This window comes from Ananas comosus, linkage group 14 (assembly GCF_001540865.1).
Source record: "Ananas comosus cultivar F153 linkage group 14, ASM154086v1, whole genome shotgun sequence".
Lineage (NCBI taxonomy): Eukaryota > Viridiplantae > Streptophyta > Magnoliopsida > Poales > Bromeliaceae > Ananas > Ananas comosus.
The window spans coordinates 2,288,704-2,307,985 of record NC_033634.1 but is presented as its reverse complement, the minus strand read 5'-3'; the positions used below and the strand labels follow the sequence as shown (position 1 = coordinate 2,307,985).

Genomic DNA, 19,282 nt, shown 5'->3' with positions numbered 1-19,282 from the left:
GTAGGAAACAACGAGGGATGAAGCCAGAGAATAGTTGCCATGGATTTCCTACATGCATAGGATGTACATCAGAAAGAGAAGATCGCATCCCTAATAATGGTTTTATGGTTGACATCAACAGTGGCATTAAAAGTAGTATGAGTGGCACTGATCTATCAATCTGGCCTTTTATCCTTGGATTTTCTGCACAGGAAGCTGCAGCAAATATGTGCACAAAAATAATGAAACATCACTAGGTGATGCCATTGATCAGCATGAACAGGACCACAGTTCTACTAATTTTCCACAGACACTGAAGCATTCAAGTTGTAACAGCATGTTCAGCAATTGTCATTGTACCACTAGTTTCTTTCTTCAACTTTATGCCAATAAGAAGCCAAGAACCAAGCTTTTCAATTCAATCAACTCTCCACCTTTGCGGCGGCTGAGGCATAGCTAACACTGCTGTCTTTTAGGCTTTTGCACTGGCTCGACTGCTCGTATTGGACAAAGCCAATCTTGATCTTTGTCGAGCAATTCTTTAACATCTGGAGCACACAAAGAAAAGAAATTTTCATGAATTTAAGAAGGAAATATCAAAAAGGGTTCGAGCAATGGGTCTGTACTGACATGGAGGAAAACACTAATGGGGTGGCGCCCGCAAATGGTGTTCTCATACTCCTGCAGATAGGTCTTGAATGCGTCTGCATCTCCGGTCTCGATGATTTCCATAGCCATCCGATCCAAGGTCTCAATGGACTTGTAAATCGGACCCTGCTGTTTGTCGTAATATGTGTAGCTGAACCTGATAAAGGCAATGTGCTAAGGTGAGCATGACATCATAAAACTAAATGGTTAGGTTTGGTTTGTCACTGCAAGAGAATCGCATCAATGGAGAAAAATAATTAAGTTTCATTGATTTGATACCAACACTGCTGAAACTACACCTTTAGGAGGTTTGGCCAACAATTTATAAACCCCATCTACCCCTGCATGGATTGAATTATGTTGAACTTGTGCGTGTGTGTGTAGAGATTGCATTACATATTATTGCCTCACTATTTACTCTAGAACCCTAATGCAATAGCACAGATACCATGTTAAGTAAAGAGGGACAGAGAATAGAAATGACCATCCACTTACCTTGAGACATCATTATACAAGACAAAGAAGACAGATTGAAAATGCGAACTGGATAACACTCACTAATTTCTCTCGAAAAAGGTTATGAGAACAATTAATATTTGCCTAAATATATAAAGAGAGGTAGATTATAGAAAAACATTCAGCAATAAGCGTTGCCTACTTTCTTGAAACTTGTCCTCAGAATTTAATGTAGTCTTATCTTAAAGTTCTCTTTGATAGCAGATATTCTGATGGGATTTGCCTGGCTAATAAGATTCCCCATATAACCTGCTTTTAATTCTTGGGGATACGTTGCTACACTCTCAACACTATAGCAAATTGATCAGTAAAAACTGGCTAGTTAAAGAAATATTTCATAAACAAAATAATGTAGAGTCAGGAACAGCATCATACGAACTATTAAAACGACATCTTATGTTCCAAAACTTATATCAACTATGTTCCAATACAGCTGTAGTTAATGGAATACTTCATTAACAAAATAATGAACAGTCAGGAACTGCATCATATGAACTAATTATGTTGCCCCCTAGTTCTGGAAAGGCAGCTCATATAAGAAAATTGTGAATTAAGATTTGAGCAAGGAAGACCCGTCCTGAGAAGCCCTTTTTTTTTTCTTTTACAGGTCGGGTAAGGCCTGGCTCCCCATTCACTGGGCTGTGCTAGGTCTCACAAACTAAAGCCCAAGGATCTGAGTCTGACCTTGGGCCTTTTTCTTCAGTTAACTTGGTCTGACCCTGCCCAGGTTGGCCATTTCTGGACCTGAATTAGGCTTCAAATAGCTATATAAATCCTGGGGACAGGCTGGGTTCAAACTAAACAATTTTCTCTTGAACCGGGATAAACCACTCTTGTTTTTCTTAGGTTTAAATTCAAAACATAAAGCCAAAACATGGATACCAGTAATAAACAGAGAATTTGTAAACAATACCTAGATCCCCAATGGCAGAAATCTGATGAGACAGAAAAGAAATTCTTAGGGTCGTCCACATATTTAGCAAGCAACCGCCCAAACATGGCTTCATTGTCCGAGTTAAGAGCACCAACAAGAATAGGTACAACTTTTACAGGATAGCTGTAATATAAAAAGATACCATAAAACAACCTTAATCTAAAATCTGCATGCCATAATACATTGATTAGAGGCTTATTAAACATGTTATTTACCCATGAAAAACTTTGGCAAGGTAAGGCAAATGCATTTCCATGCTATGTTCTGCTTCATCTACATGGAGATCCATTAGTTCAAACTTCCCTGTCGCCCGCAGCTCCTCAATGACTGTATAAGTAATAGATATAAAATATGACAATTTGGGATTAATGAGGCGATAAGAATATGCAGGAGCAAAGAAGTGCATTTTATCCATTAAACAGCAAAGCAACAATTTTGCATTGCAGCGCATCAAACTCCCATCCCACTACCATTTGCAACAAAAGAAAAATTGGAAACATGTCGAAGTAACTCCACCAACTTGGATATGTTAAAACTGTAATTTATATATAGGAAGCATGTGATGTAGCAGAACAAAGTTCAATGGACGGAATTTTAAAGTAAAGTGACTAAGGACAGGCAATAGAATTTGTTCACGCAAGTTGGTACCTTCCAGGTCAACCAGCAAATCTCCTATAGGTGTTTTGTAAACTGTTGCTCTGGTTAGAGCACATTTTGGAGTGTAGTAATGGTGAGAAGGACCGAGAAGAAATACCCTTGAACTGAAAATTTAAATAAAGAAAGTATTAGCCAAGTTATGTTACCATGACAAAAGAACTACAAAAGAAGAGGAAAGCAATTGTTAGCAGCTCTAGACAACCTCAAAAGAATGAAGGACTCAAAAGAATCACAGGAAAATTGAACAATTAAATAAGTTTGCGTTTCAAATAAGAATTACGAACAAAACAGCCATAATTAAGAACTGACATACAAATCATACTATTGAAATTTTGAGTTCTAGACAAGATTTTAATTCGCAGATTTCTGAATTTTTTATCAACAACATCAAGGGAAAAGAAAAGTAAGCGAGAGAGAGAGAGAGAGAGAGAGAGAGAGAGAGAGAGAAACAGTTACATAGAATACAGGTGACTGTCTATTATTACATCAGAACAGCCTAGCATGTGAAGATTTATTATTCCAAATCACACTGGAAAAAAAAAAAAAAAAACTTACATGTTAGCTGGATCAATGTTGGCAAATGCAAATGCTGCGCAACGCCCTGAGTACGAGTAACCAGCATGCCTATAGTTGTACATGTATGTTTAGCAGAGATAAAGCATAGGCATAATCCAATTCTAAATTTGCCATGTATGCATTGACTTACGGTGCTATTATGCCTCTAACATCAGGTGACTTAGAAAGGCCCGTTGCCTTAAGCCAGCCTTCAAGTTGCTCGTCCAGCTTGCTGGCTAATATATTCATAAATCAATCATCAGAAGCTTATTATGACAATGAAACTATCAAGTCATTACTGTAAAACAAATTTTTGTATCCTACTACTGTCCAAAAGGTGTAAGCTATTTTTAAGATGTTTATGATAATTAAATAAATTTTAATAGGTAGCTACAATCAGTTTTCAACTTTAAGTTCGTAGTGCCACGACTTCGAAACAATCAAAGTTCTCTTCCAATATCAACGTATAATATTACCCCCAATACAAGAGAAGATATCAGTTATGGATTACATAATCAAAAGAGGATATTGCACTCAATAGACAAACATCAACAATGTAAGCAAATCAAATTCTAAATACCAGAATCAGCTTCTGTATTAAACATTCACCAAATATTAGGCCTAAAAATTTGTTATTAGTGAGAAGTCATACTATGTAACCATAGTAAGTACCAACATTGTAGAAAAGGTGATGAAATAACTCTGTTCCATGAATTATCCTCCTGTTACCTGGTTAGAATCACCGACAATTATATTTCAAGAGTCTTTTAACATAAGCTTCAGAGTACATTCAGGGTTGGCAACACTGATTATCCCAGTGGTTCCATTGTTTTATGGATGGTGATGCACTTACAATAGGAGATTCACTAGCACTCAGAGAATTTTCCTCAGCACCATCATTTCAACAAGACGTACAAATGCATACAAGCTCCATCTTTATATTTAACTTCATATTGTGAATACGATCTTTTCTACAACCATTAATCCATGATCAGACATCATATATGTACACCAATTAAGGTCATTTAACCTCCATGTCGTCGTCCTACTTGAAACTTCTCCCTCATTACAAATGCCGCTGCTACTCCACGCAGAATCGAAGATCATATCGATAAGATTCCTTAAATCTCCAAAACGTAAGGTTGTACGCACTCAAATCACTCTATTTCGAACATCATCCTAGCGATTCCAATTCGTCTCTTAATCATTTCTTTCCCCTTAAAAGAGAGTAAATTAACATAATAAACTAGATCATTTCCCTACATATATTCCACAGAGAACAAAAAACAACAAATCAATTCCTACACTTAATAATCACAACCCCCAATCTCTCAACTCATCCGATTCCCACCAAAACTCCTCCGCATCCACTCCTAACCCCTAATTCCACAATTCTCCGATCAAACCCACCGTAATCGCCATGGAAGCGTCAAATCAGGAAGAAGGAGTTGTGACTCACCATTGTTTGTGTACCAGGATCCGGCGTGCGCGGCTCTTCTTACCCTCTCCATCTCCGATGGATCGTTAAAGAGATCGAAGCAAAAGTGATCGATCGATCGATCGATCGATCGAGAGAGAGAGAGAGAGAGAGAGAGAGAGTGGTGGGTGGAGAGGAGAGAAGGGAGAAGAAGCTTCTTTGGGTTTTCGATTTGTTTATGGCAGTAGATGGAAGAAGCTCGCGGAGTTTTGGAGGAGTTGGGAGTAAAAGGGAGCAACGCTGCAGCGGTAGTGGTGATGAACGTATCGCCTGGACCCTGTTCACCACATCATCCGTGGACCGCCCGATAATTCATCTCGGTTTCTGCATAGAATTATAATAGTATGTAATCTAATGGAAGCTAGGCTACTGTGCTACTAGGAGCACAGCATCCCTTGTGCTCATAACTTTCTAACCATCCATCAAGTTTGATTGATGGTTAGAATAAAAAAAGAAGAGATATTGGTGAGAAATTGAGTATATCAATTTATCTTTTTCTTAAATTGCTCTCTAATATCTTTTTTCTCTTTTATTCTAACTATTAATCAAATTTGATGGGTGGTTAGAAAATTAGGAGCACAAAAGTTGCCGTGCTCTTAAAAACACAGTAGCCCTGCTCATCTAATCAAACACTATTATTTACAAAAATAAAATTTTTTATGCTATTTTATCTTATATTTACTACATTATTGCATACATATAAATATTGGGCTTGCGATCACATTATATTTTGAAGTTGTATGTTGAATATAAATGGTTATTGATTTTGAAGTTGTACAATGATTTTGAAGTTGTATGTTGAATATAAATGGTTATTGATTGCTTGAGTTTATTTTTTAACTAATTTACATTTCAAATCTAATTTATTTTTAGTTAGTTAATTATTTATTTTTTAATATACTTTGAATATTTTTTTATTCTATCTAGAATTCAGTCTTTCAACTCAAAATTTTATATTCATTTTATATATAGTATAAATATATTGTTAAAACTACTTGTTTTAGAATAGATATTTTTTCATAAAATGTGAAGTGATAAAAGTTTTGATTAATAATAAACTTTCATTTAGTCTTGATTATTTATTTTATATTTACATTATTAGAACCGCTTGTTTTAGAAAGGATAAATTTTCATAAATGTAATATGATAAAATTTTTAATTAATAAATAACTTTTAATTAAAGCAGTATGGAGTATTAACTTTATTTTGCATTTTATAAGGCTTTAGATTTTTTTTTTTAGTAAATTTAAATTCTTGACCTATACCTCAAAAGAAAATACAAGTTTTTCTATAAGAGATATTGCTACTTAAATTTCTTATGTTTTTAAAAAGGTTTTAATTTTTAAATTATAAAAAGACTTAATAAGTGATGTGGTGGACCGGGTCCAAGCACATTGTTTACCGTGGTGGGATAGGATAAGCGAACGCGACGTTCTGCGGAGACAACTTAACGAGGATTTGATCCGGTGTTGCCTCACTTGCACTAAGATTCGTGCAATGACTTTAGATGCTGCGCGCTATCTTAATCTAACGGGTAATAATAATTCCCGAAGTTTAACTGCCACGTGTCGCTCGTAACAAGGCTTTGTGCGTGGTGATTTGGGCATTTCCTTTGCGTTTGAAACACGCCTTCTAAATCGAATCATCTCGCACTTCAATTTAATCCACAGTAGGAGCGTAAAACCTGCCCGCCGGGCCCGGCCCGCCACGGCCTCAGGTAAGGTACAGCATGACACGGGTAGTGTAGCATCTGTGTTGAGTCGGCCTGGCCTGATGCTTTAGGCCGTGCTGGGCCTCTTCTTTGGAGCTCGACGATCCGGCACGGCACGGTCTGAAACGGGTCTGGGCTGTGTCGGGTCGAGGGAAGACGGGCGACACGGCCCGTTTGAGCCGTGCCAACTGGACAAGCACAGCCCGGACCCCCACGGCCCCAAGGCTACTGCCTTGGGGCCTACTGCCTTGGGCCATGCGGTCCATTGGACCAAAATCTCTCTCTTTTTAAAAAAAAAAAAAAATAATACAAAATTATTTATTTTTTAAAAATTTAAATATTTACTTTAGTATAATTATTTTTATAATTTTTTAATATTTTAATCAAAATATTAATTTAGATGAAAATATTGAATATTTATACTTTTGAATTCNATAGTATTCTAGCTCAACTCTATATATATATATATATATATATTTATATTTCTCTTCCAAATTTTATAATTAAGTATAAGGATTGAATAGTAAGTAAACTTAGTTACCTTCGATTCAAATTTAGAAAAACTTATGTATTTTAAAACTTCATATAAGAGTATATACGGTATATACGATCAAAACAGCTATGTAATCAGTAACTTTAATTGAGAAAAAAAATATCTATTGAACTGTATGATAAAATTTATTTATTTATTTTGATATAGATAACGTATTTGTATTCTCTTGCTAATGAGCCCCACAAAAATCCTACGAACCTATTAGCTAGATGTTCTCGAATTTTGCAAAATTTTCAAGTCCCGTGGGTAGTGATAATCACTTATCTAGAATTATTATTTCTAAAAAATAATAAGAATCTTTTTTTTTCCTACCCAATTGCGAACACAAATTGCTTAGTCTTCATTACCAAATTATTTAAATTTAAACTCACAATTAGAAAACTATGAGTAATATGTATTACTGGGTTCAAATCAATAGGCTTATTCTTATAGGTTGAATATATTAAAATACTAAGTAAATCACCTAAATAGTATATATTTATTTATTTATTTTTTGAGGTGACATTAGTGATAAGAATGGCAACCTCCCTATAGTTTTCTGCTAGTGTATCTCTATCTTAATTAAATGTCGCAAAGACAAATCTTTGGCTTTATTCATCATGTGATATATACATCTTATTTCATTTTATTTTATTAAGGTTACATGTAATACACATGTTTTAGAAATTTCTTTGCAAGGACCGTGTCTGAGCACACCAGAAAGTATATTGTATCACACTTATATTATATCATCAATAACAAGTTAATTATTTATTTTTGTTCAAGAAAAAAGTATAGCAAAAATATTTTTTTACAATTTTATTAGTTGAAAATACCATATATAACTGGTGCATTCTAATTTTATTTTATTTTTAGAACCCACTGGTTTTTCTCGTAGGTCTATAGGTATGAACCTATTTTCATATTATTTTCATCTCATCGTTTTCGAAGGAGTTGGAATTTACTAATTAATTAAATTGTCCACGCTTATCGGTTCAAAATTTTGAAAAATAAAAACAAATCATACAATATGATGTGTGTTTAATTTTTGTCCATTAATTCTAGGACAAAATTATGATTTTCAAAATAATACAATTGTTTAATTTTTGTCCATTATAAGACAGAATCATGATTTTCAAAATAGTACAATTTGAGAATCATAATTTTTATTTTAATCTTTTCATACTCTTCATTAATTTACAATGGCAACCAAGTACATTTTTTTTTGGACAGAAATGTATATATTACTCGCTTCATTTTTTTTTAATAAATTTAGTTAAAAATATAAAATAATTAAATTTAAAATTTAAAATTTTGAGTATCAATCATCAAATTCTTTACCTTCTATGTTAGAACAGTCAATTAATTATAATTGTTATATAAAATACGCTGAATAAATATTTATTTATTCACATAGGTCATATGCTACATATTGGAAAAATTGACTTATATATTCTTAATATGATGTACAACCCCATCATAATATAGTGCTCAATCCTGGTCACTCGACTTGTTCCAATATCCACCGTCATAATATGTAAAAATAAAATAAAATAACGTCCATATAATTTTCAATTCCAAATTCAAAGAAAATAATCAAATCATTCTGAGTCATAACCTATGTACGTATTACGGACACTTCTATCAACCTCGCGTGTCAGTGTCGAACATGTTTCTGATGTTGACATTTTTGGGATGCGCGTTTAATACCGATCCATAAAGGTTATTTCTCTAGTTTTGAGTTTTAAAGCTTTATGATCATGGTGTATAATGAACCAGGTGCATGCAATTAATCTCTCACATTCCAGGTGTTTGTGGCGGATTGTATCCGAGTGAGCATAACAATGGGCCGAGCGGATAAAACCGGGCCCAAATAAGTGGGGCCCAAGGAACAATAATTGCGCGACAGCTCAAGAGTGTACGTTGACGTGGATCCGCGCTGTGCCCCGGCATTTGAACTCTGCCAATTCTTCTCATTCCACACCTAAACCTACGAGCTGATCCTAACTCACTCATGTTCGGCTCATCGGCAATCCCAGTTTCATGTTTGTGGCGGCGTTCTATGTGGAGCATATCCGCGAGGAGCGTAATAGTGGGCCGAGTGAATAAAATGGCCTCCAAAAAAGTGGGGCCCAATGGATAATAATCATGCGAATGGATGGGTTTGTACGTTGACGTGGATCCACGCTGTGCCCCGGTATTTGAACTCGCCCAATTCTCTTCCACCCCTGCGGCACTGGCTCCAATTCGCTTATGTTCGGCTCGTTGATAACCCTAATTTCGTGTTTGTGGCAGTATTCGACGCAGAGCGCATCCGCGAGTGAGCGTAATAATAGGCTGAACAGATAAAATCGGGCCCAGAAGAGTGGGACCCAATGGATCAGCGTCGATGTGGATCCGCACCGTGCCACGGTGTTGGAGTCGGCTAATTGTAAATCGTTCCCCTACGCTAAGATGCTCATGTTCGGCTCGTTGACGGCTCTAGTGCCGTGTTATTGGGTCAGATTCAGAGCATATCCGAGAGCGAGCGTAAGAATAGGCGGAGCGGATAAAATTGAGCCCAAGAAAATGGGGCCCAGAAAATAATTGCGCAACCGGACGCGGCGTACGTCGACGTGGATCCGCGTTGTGCCTCGGTGTTTGAACTCGCCCGATTCTCCTCAGCCGCCACCAACCCAAGAGCGGGCCCCACCCTCCGGGCCCGTCCACTGCCCAAACGCCACGTCGACCGTTTGCTGAGCTGTCGCGCGATTCTTCGCGGCGCCTCGTTCGGATGCTTAATCAATCTAGCACCCCGTGGGACCCACCCACGAGAAATTCTGACCTGCGCCCGGTGTATATGTAAGCTTCATGCTCCTCCCTAAATATTCGATAATTAATATCTTTAAATCAAAAAATTAAATTAGTTACAATTACTTGTTTATATATTGTGCTTGTGACAGCGAAAAAATTAAGATCTATTTCTATAAATATGATGTACACTGTCCATGAGGTCTATACATTAGAAATAATGTATTTGAAGCTCATGATGCATCAAATACATGGAAAAATCAATTGCAATTTGCAAAAATATGTGGTGACAAAATTTGTGATTTTTCATAAGTATGTACTTTAGGGAAGATTAAGCACAGCTAATAAGTTAAAATTTGATTTTGACATCTTTGTCCTAGGATTTTTGAGATGCGGTGCACGCGATGCACTCATGCACCCGGCGCAAGCAATAACTACTCCCATCTAAGCGGCGTATAAAAGGGGGGAACGGGGGGATATGGGCGAAAATTGTACCACAAACACAAGTGAGAGCCGGAAACGGAGGGGGGAAACGGGGCCAGAGGAGGAGATGGGTACGGAAACGGTGAGGGAAACGTCGTTAAGCAGCCGAGGGAGCCTCTCGGATCTGGTAGTGGGGTTCTTCGAGGAGATCGAGGGAAACGCGAATCCCGAGAGCGACGGCGAGGGCGAAGGAGAAGGGTCGATCGGAAACGACGCCGAGCGCAAAGCGTTCTGGGAAACGCAGCGCCAACTCCTCCATGTAAACAAAAAAAAAAAAAAAAAAACAAAAAAAAAAAAAAAAAAAAAAAAAAAAAAAAAAAACACAGGATACTAAATTGCTACACTTTAAACCACAGGTTACTAAAGTGAGAAAATACAAAACTACAGGTGTGGTATTTAAAGTTTACCCTATTATTTATAAAAAGCAATAAAATATTTTTTATTTCTTTTTTTCTTGTATATATATGTAGTAGGTCTTGTATACTATTAGGAGTACGGAGGCCTTCATGCTCCTAAGCCATGTTTGACGATGGAGCTTCCGAATCGACAATCGACTTCGTTATACTTGATCTAACGTATTTGAACTATTTAGAAAATAAATTTTGTGATTTTTTTTATATCATTTACTTAGCGATAGAAATAATTCAAAATCAATAAAGTTTAATGGTTGAAATATACTGTTTGCAAGTTTAACAGTATAAAAATATTCAAATCAAATAAAAATTTAATAAAAAAATTTATACTATTTATTGTAAGATTAATATTTTTGATCGAAAATTTTAGTTAAAAACATACATATATATATATATATATATATATATATATATAGGCTGAAATACTATCAATAGCACCAAGCTATATAGAACTAGGATGGAATATTATCAACAGCACCAAACTATTGGTGCTATTGATTTTTTAGTTCTTGGATTGAGAAATGAGTGATTAGGATGATGTGGGCCCCCTATGGTTGAGTGAGTGGTTGGTTGAATAGTATAATCTAACGGGTAAAAATAATTAAAGGGTTAAATCTAACGGTGAAAAACTCGATAGCATCAAATCCTTAGTGCTATCGATAGTACCCCAGCCGGACTATATATATATATATATATATATAGGAGTTGAGCTATGATACTTTTACAAGTATCACCATCATGGTGCTATTAGGTTTTAAGCCATTGGATCTACTTTTTGATTATTAATAGCCCTTGGATTAAACGCTATTCCACCTACCACCACCTACCACCACCTACCACCATCATCTCAACCCCACATCTCTCCATCCAAGGACTAAAAACACACAAGTATCACCCCCATGATACTTTTACAAGTATTCTAGCCCTACTCTATATATAGAGTTCGGCTACTATACTATTATGAGTATGATCGCCCTCGTACTTATAAGTTGTTTTCGATGATAGAGCTTCTGAATCGACGATCCACACCGTTAAACGTTATTTACAGCATTTAAAACTCTAGAAATCAAATTTTATAATTTTTCGACATCATTTACCTCACGATCAGGAGGTCGCAAATTTGACAATTTTTAACGGCCGGTATGGGATGCTTGCTAGTTTAACGGTGTAAAAGAATCAGAATTTGTTGAATTTTTTATAAAAAATTCTATTCACTACATAGATAAAGATCAATAACTCCGATCTTGAATTGAAGGATCTGATCATCCTTTTCTAGGACATCGTTCGATTTTGACCGTTCATTTTATGCCCACTTGATGGACTTTATTATGATTTCGAAAATTTACGAAATTTATTTTTTAGAAGTTTCAAATACTCTAGATTATATTTAACTGAGTGGATCGTCGATTTGAAAGCTCCATCATTGAAAACAGCTTATGAGTACGAGGGCTCTAATACTCATAATAGTATAGTAGTCATGACCTATATATATATTATGTTATGTTGGATTAATGTATGCATTTTATGTTTAGGATGACTTATTTATATTTCATTGTAAAACATCCTTTTCATTACTCCTATAAAAAGCATTTTTCTACCAATCGTCCCTAATATTAGTGGCAATTTACTTTTAGAAAAAACATATATGCTTTAGACAAGGAGTAAAAACGCCTAATATTGGGTCAACCCACACTTCCCAACTAGTCAAAGGTGAATAAAAAATGAACAAATAATCAAATAAAATTAAATATATTATTTTAATAAAAAGGGTTGTGACCCTTTTTTTCTTTCTTTGCCTTTACTCCTTGAAATTTTGCGACACACCCCCCGGAGAACTTGGAGACCAAGGAAGCTGTTGCGGGCCCCACCATTAAACCTCACAAATAAAGCTGACCGGATAAATTCCCCTACGCTACCCCAACTCTTCAAATTTCCATTTTGGTGTACATTTCGAGGACCATTTGCGAATATTTATTATTTAATTAAAACACATGTTGAATTTAATAATAATCGCATTAAACAGCGCACAAATTGGGACGGTCACGGCTCCTTTTTGATCCCCGAGTGGGAAAGCATTATTAACTGGGCCGAGTGCACCACGTAAGCATGTAGACCGATGCCTAGTTTCGAATCCAAACCGCTAAGGCATTAAAAAAATAAATGTAGGACGGCTAGGATTAAAATTCGAGGTACAATATTGTTGGTCTACGATTGATTTTATGGTGAGATGGGTCCACGATCTTTTCTTCAACGCATGTCGATGCCGTGATTAGAGAATCGCACCTTTTCGTGGCTTCTTCGCGAAGCACCATGACCTAAAAGCAAACGGCCTTCTGCGTGCACCGGGTTCACCGTGCACCGCAATTTTTTAATTACATCCTAAAAGAGTCCATATCGAAAAAAAAAATTAAGCATTTATTTCTTATCAATTATTAAATTAAAATTTTTCTTCGAAAAACAGTAAAGTGAATAAATTAGGCTTCGCGGTTCATAATTGTAGGGTACACCGGGTGCAGTGGAATAGATTAAATTTCGAAATTAAAAAAATGCTCGGGCGAATGAGAGCCGTTGGATCCGGGTCGTGTGTCGCCATGTGAGGTGATCGGCATCGCGGATCGAGAGGCCGCGAAGGATAGCCACATTGCTCGATAAAGGGAACCGACAACTAGGGCTCTTTTCCTCGTGTTCTTCCTCTCGGATTCCATACAATTTCCCTATTCCCCTCGATTTGGAACTCCGTTGTCGGGAGCTTGCGATTTCGATCGAGAAAGGTGAGGAAGAACCCTAGGTCTGATTGGAATTTCGCGTTTGTTTTGGTGGAGTTTTTGCGATCCCTGAGCCGTTTGGGGAGGAGGCGAACGCGCAGATAAGTCCCTTTTCCCTCCCAGATTTGGGCGATTCCTGGTTAATTTCGTGGATTTGTGTGGGAAAAGTTGGATTTTTGGATGCGAGATTAGGTTTGTTTGGTTGTTGGGGAATCTCCGAGGTGTTTCTGGTGTGTCAGGAAGTGGGGGAAGGAGGGATTTTGATGCGGGATTTGGGGTTTTTCTAGCTAGCTTGGTTTGATAGAAAACTTGTTATTCCCACCAATCCCCAAATTTCTATTTGGTCGGAGCATTTCTTCGAACACTTGGAGTGCTTGGTTTGAGAGAGGGAGCTAGGGTTATAATTGGATAATGGGTAAGCCTTCGGGAAAGAAGAAGAAGCTTTCCGGAGGCAGATTGAGCGAGACGAACTCCAGGAATAGTAGATCCGGCGAGCACAGCCCGAGAGTCTTCGATGAGGACATGACGATCTTCATCGAAATGGCTCATGAATTGAAAGAAGAAGGGAATAAGCTGTTCCAGAGGAGGGATTACGAAGGGGCCATTCTCAAGTATGATAAAGCTATTAAGCTTCTCCCCAAGAACCACATCGATGTTGCGTACCTCCACAGCAATATCGCGGCTTGCTACATGCAGATGAGGCCCGAGGAATACTATAAAGCAATCAACGAATGCAATATGGCCCTCGAGGTCTCGCCTAAGTACAGTAAAGCTCTTTTAAAGCGGGCCAAGTGTTTCGAGGCCTTGAACCGATTGGATTTGGCGTGGAGAGATGTTGATACGGTAGTGCATTCGGAGCCGAACAATCTCACCGCGATGGAGATTTCTGAGAGGGTTAAGAAGGCGATGGAGAAGAAAGGCATCAAGTTGGATGACAAGGAAGTTGTCTCGCCTCCAGAACCTGTCGTGGTGAAGGAGAAGACTAGGAGGAAGAGGACTCCGAAATCTGAAGAAAAGGTGGTTGTCAAGGAGGAGAAGAATAGCGAAGTTAAGGAGGAACCCACGAAAGTTGTGAAATTAGTGTTTGGAGAGGACATAAGATGGGCCCAAATACCAGCTAATTGTACCATGTTGCAGTTGAGAGAGATCGTTCTTAACAAGTTTCCAGGCTTGAAGGCGATGCTTGTTAAGTACAAGGATAAAGAGGGTGACTTGGTCACAATCACTACGACCGAAGAGCTCAGCTGGGCTGCGGAATCGGCTGACCCTCAAGGTTCGCTTAGGCTGCACGTTGTAGAAGTCAATCCCGAGCAGGAACCTCTTTTCGAGGAGGTTAATAACGGTTCTTCGGTTCAAGGGCTAGATAGAAGTCATAACGGCATATCAGAATATGGGAGCAGTAAGCATGACGAGGGCCGAAACTCTTCCAACTATATAGACCACTGGATCGTGCAGTTTGCTAGGCTATTTAAAAACCATGTGGGTTTCGATTCTGATGGGTGTCTGGATCTTCACGAGATCGGCATGAAGTTGTACGCTGAAGCAATGGAAGACACTATAACAAGCGAAGAAGCCCAGGAAATATTTCAAATTTCCGAGGAGAAATTTCAGGAGATGGCGGCGTTGGCCTTGTTCAATTGGGGTAATGTTCATATGTCTCGAGCTAGGAAGAGATTGTTCTTATCGGAAGATGCTTCGAATGAATCAATACTTGACCAGGTCAAGGGTGCTTATGAATGGGCCCGGGCAGAATATATAAAAGCAGGAAAGAGATACGAGGAAGCTTTGAAGATCAAACCGGACTTCTACGAAGGACTTCTTGCACTCGGGCAGCAAAAGTTTGATCAGGCAAGGCTTTCTTGGTACTATGCCATCGGATCTAAAGTAGACTTAGAGACCTGGCCATCGTCTGAGGTGTTGGAACTGTTTGATAGTTCCGAGGATAATATGGAGAGAGGGATGGAGATGTGGGAGGAGATGGAAGAGAAGCGGATCAAAGAATTGTCTAAACCTAATAAAGAAGCTCTACTGTTGCAGAAGATGGGATTGGAAGGATACTTTAATGAGATATCCAAAGATGAAGCGGCTGAACAGGCTTCCAATATGAAGTCACAGATAAATATTTTGTGGGGTACCATGCTTTATGAGAGGTCGGTAGTGGAATTTAAGTTAGGGCTTCCTATTTGGGAGGAGTGTCTCATGGCCGCTGTTGAGAAGTTTAAACTTGCTGGGACTTCCCCAATTGACATTGCTGTGATGATAAAGAACCACTGTGCTAATGAAACTGCCCAAGAAGGTAAGCAATTTTTTTTCTCCATAATCTAGTGTCTAATAGCCTTCTGATTTTTTACTAACATAACAACTGCCTAATAATGCAGTTTGAGAATGCATGCTGTGATTGAATTATACTATGTTTCGTATGCTTATGATATTGCTGCCATTAAGTTCTAATCATACTTATATCTGTTTGTTATCTGCTAGTTTTTGTTGAGAACTTGCTGTATGTACTAATTGAAGTGTATTGCAAGATTATTCTTCTGCTTTTCTACTTATTGTTAGTAATGCTTGCACTTGTGCGGATATGCTTTTCTTGTAATACTCTATCAAACTTCAAAATGATAATGATACAACCACTGTTTATATGATTGAGGCAAGTTTTAGCACTAATAAGCATAATTGGGATGAGCGCGGTAAGCTAGAAGTACTAGTAGTCAAGCATGCGGTACCTGGAACGCATTTTGTGCGGCACTGACTTGGAGATTTTCTTTGTTTTGTAGGCTTGGGCTTTAATATTGATGAGATAGTGCAGGCATGGAATGAGATGTATGATGCTAAAAGGTGGATCAGTGGTGTTTCATCTTTCCGTCTTGAGCCGTTGTTCAGGAGGAGAGCCCCAAAGTTGCATCATGTACTAGAGCATATGTAGTGCAGTCAAGTTATTACCGACAGCAACAAAGCAGAGTTGATAGGCGTCAACGAAATGAAGGCATATATTCATAGTGAAATAGGTAACTCGATGCCTATGCATTGATTATTATTGTGTTAAGTGGACTGTTTTTCATTTACTTGGTGCAAACTGTTGAGGTGTTTAGCTTCTCAGTACCTTTGCCGCATTATTGCATATGACTATTAGATCTTGAGGATTGTCATCATGTTTTGGGCAAATTAGTTCTTTTGTATTACACACATTTATATGATTCAATGAATATGATACTACAGATTGTTGTACTTTTCTTGCATCATAAATTTTAGTTCTCTTCAATGTGCCATACTGCCATACAAATCCCTCAGGAAGTAATCAACCTGGTTGTTAATTTTAGGAAGATTTGGCTGTTAATTCCGGTGGTCTCCTGAACTATGGACATAGAATTAGAATGGACTAGAATGTGTTGAAATATTCGTTCAGAGAGTATGTTCATGAATAGGATCAAAAGTGAAATGAACAATTCATGTTATTTGATAACTTCATGTTATTACTCATAGTCCACTCAAAATTATGCCGACTTTCTTGTAAGTTACTTCATCTAATGTGCTCTATATTCTAGTTTTTGTCTAGAATTTTTTTTCTTTTAAAAGCATCTTTTCACTAATCAAAATAGTTTTTTTTCTTGTTGTTTTTACTTGTATTTCTGTTTACAAAGAAGGACAATTTGACTATTGTTTCATGTAGGATTGGTTTATCTTATCAAAATGCCTTGATATTAGTGAAAACTCTCATTTTGTTGTAATTCTAACTCTCTCTATATTTCTCTACAGATTATTTGCGCTTGGGTGGTACTTTGGGATTGTTTCATTCTTATACAGAAAAAGGATTTGATGATTTTTACGACTACAGAACTTTTTATAGAAACCATTCTTCAAACAGGATTGTAGATTCTGCTTCTTCTTTTTTTTTTCATGTTTGCTGGTGACATAGAAAAGCAAATCTTATATCTCATATCATTTGATTTTATTATTGTGTAGGTGTTTTTGGAAAGAGTGCTTGTATTTTTTTGTTATTTTAAATACTCTACATGTTTGTAATGTCTCAAAGTTATGTACTTTGTAAAAACTTGTAAGATTGTAATGTGTGATGATTTTAAATGCTTGGGGTTTGCTAGTAGAGCATAATATTTCTTGTTAAACTGGTTGTGATGATGAACATAGATAATTAATATTTGATTTAACAGGTGTTTAATTTTAACTAGGCAAAAATGTATAGAGCTTATCAGAACTTTGATTTGTTTGATTTAAAGTATCTAACTCTTTAAAATTCTGATTTTGGTAATCAACTTCTAATTTTGAAGTACGAGCTATTAAATGGTTTAAATCAATTAGATAACAAAATTAGAAAATTTTTAAAGTTTAGATAGTTGGATCATATATCTCAGGAATATTCTATGGTAATGATTTAAGAGGAAAATAATAATAGTAAAAATAATGTCACATTCAAATTTATTTCTACATTGGCATGTGACCTAGAACTGCTGGTAAAACTTTGTGTATTTTGTTTTTTCATTGTTGTCATTTATTTTTTGAGAAAAAAAAAAAAAGTTGTCCATAACCAATACTTTTAAATTTGAATTGATATATATATATATATATATATATATATCAACTCGATCTAATGCGAGTTTTCGTGGTTCTTCCATCACAAAAACTCAAAAATCGGTAACCTACCTCTCTACACTCCAACTCTACTACCACCATCCACCTCATCGCAAACTAGGTTTCCGATAATCATTAGTACCTCATCTAGTTTCCTGATCTTTTAATCTTCGTAGTTCCCCAACCACAAAGATTTTCATAAGATCGATTTAAGAGAGAGATATATATATATATATCTCAGGCGGATGATATAATAATACTCATGCTAGCAAGAGCATGAGTATTCAACAAAAAATACTATCTCGAAGGCTTAGCTGTTAGGTGTGGTAATTTAGAATAGATGTCATAAATTTTGAAGATTTTTAATTTAAAGTATTAAAAAGCTGTAGTAAACGGAATGCTAGTTTTCGAATGTTTTAACTGTTAAAAATTGCCGGCCATACTCCATGAACGATCAAATTGCCATATTTTCTTAGCCTTATCCAACGTAAAAAATATCTTTTAAGATAAGTGACGGATCTATTTCTAGTTATTGAGGCTAGAATTTAATTCCCTAGGCTAATAGATAAAAATCCCGCAGCAAGCTAAAACTAGCCTAGGTAAAAATCCTGCAACAAGCTAAAACTGGCAAATAAAATACGGGCAAACTACTTGAAATAATACTAAAGCTTTTTAATGCTTTAAATAAAAAATTTTCAAAGTCTACGAGATATAGTATAAATTGCCTCACCTAGCAGCTAAGCCTTCGGGATGTTAGCTTTTGTTGAATACTCATGCTTCCCGGGTTATGAGTATTCTCATATCATCGAGATGAGATATATATATATATATATATATATGTTCGAGAAACACTAGGGGTTGTACAATAATAAAAACAAGTAAATAAAATTTTTATTTGAAGTAACGTTTATATTTTATTGATATAAAATTTCTAGTTCGAGAAATAGTGAATGTGATCTCTACTAGGCACTAAGTGGCGTACACTATGATGACATTAATAAAAATAAACAAGAATGCGAAAAAATCTAATAAATGTTGAATTAAACCGTCAAAATAAACGGTTATTTTTTACAGATAACCCGTGGTTAGAATTTCTTTACTTAAGCCGAGTCTTTTTCCTCCGCGCTCATTTTTCTAATTTTTTTTACTCTGGAGTTAAACTTATCTCTTATCGAGTAGTTTGGTTATAAACTTTGGAGTTAACTAAAACCTTGTTTACGTTACAACGTTATTCT

The 19,282-nt window shown here is 36.6% G+C and overlaps 2 protein-coding genes across 3 annotated transcripts; one reads left to right on the top strand and one right to left on the bottom strand.

The window, feature by feature from the left end:
- On the bottom strand, positions 65-4,977 carry LOC109720242 (protein MEMO1). Of its 2 annotated transcripts, XM_020247213.1 has the most exons (8): positions 4,749-4,975; positions 3,441-3,525; positions 3,290-3,358; positions 2,726-2,838; positions 2,293-2,404; positions 2,057-2,200; positions 610-784; positions 65-527 (listed from the first exon to the last, which is right to left on the bottom strand). In XM_020247213.1, exons 1-8 carry the CDS (start codon positions 4,798-4,800, stop codon positions 402-404), a joined length of 876 nt encoding a protein of 291 aa, XP_020102802.1. In that variant the 5' UTR covers positions 4,801-4,975; the 3' UTR covers positions 65-401. The 2 variants fall into 2 exon arrangements, with proteins under 2 accessions (XP_020102802.1, XP_020102803.1); XM_020247214.1 differs by lacking the exon at positions 2,057-2,200 and having other exon boundaries at positions 4,749-4,977.
- LOC109720479 (HSP-interacting protein) lies at positions 13,329-17,543 on the top strand. The gene is made up of 3 exons (XM_020247627.1): positions 13,329-15,756; positions 16,238-16,468; positions 17,217-17,543. The coding sequence occupies exons 1-2, from the start codon at positions 13,872-13,874 to the stop codon at positions 16,384-16,386; spliced, it is 2,034 nt and encodes a 677-aa protein (XP_020103216.1). The 5' UTR covers positions 13,329-13,871; the 3' UTR covers positions 16,387-16,468; positions 17,217-17,543.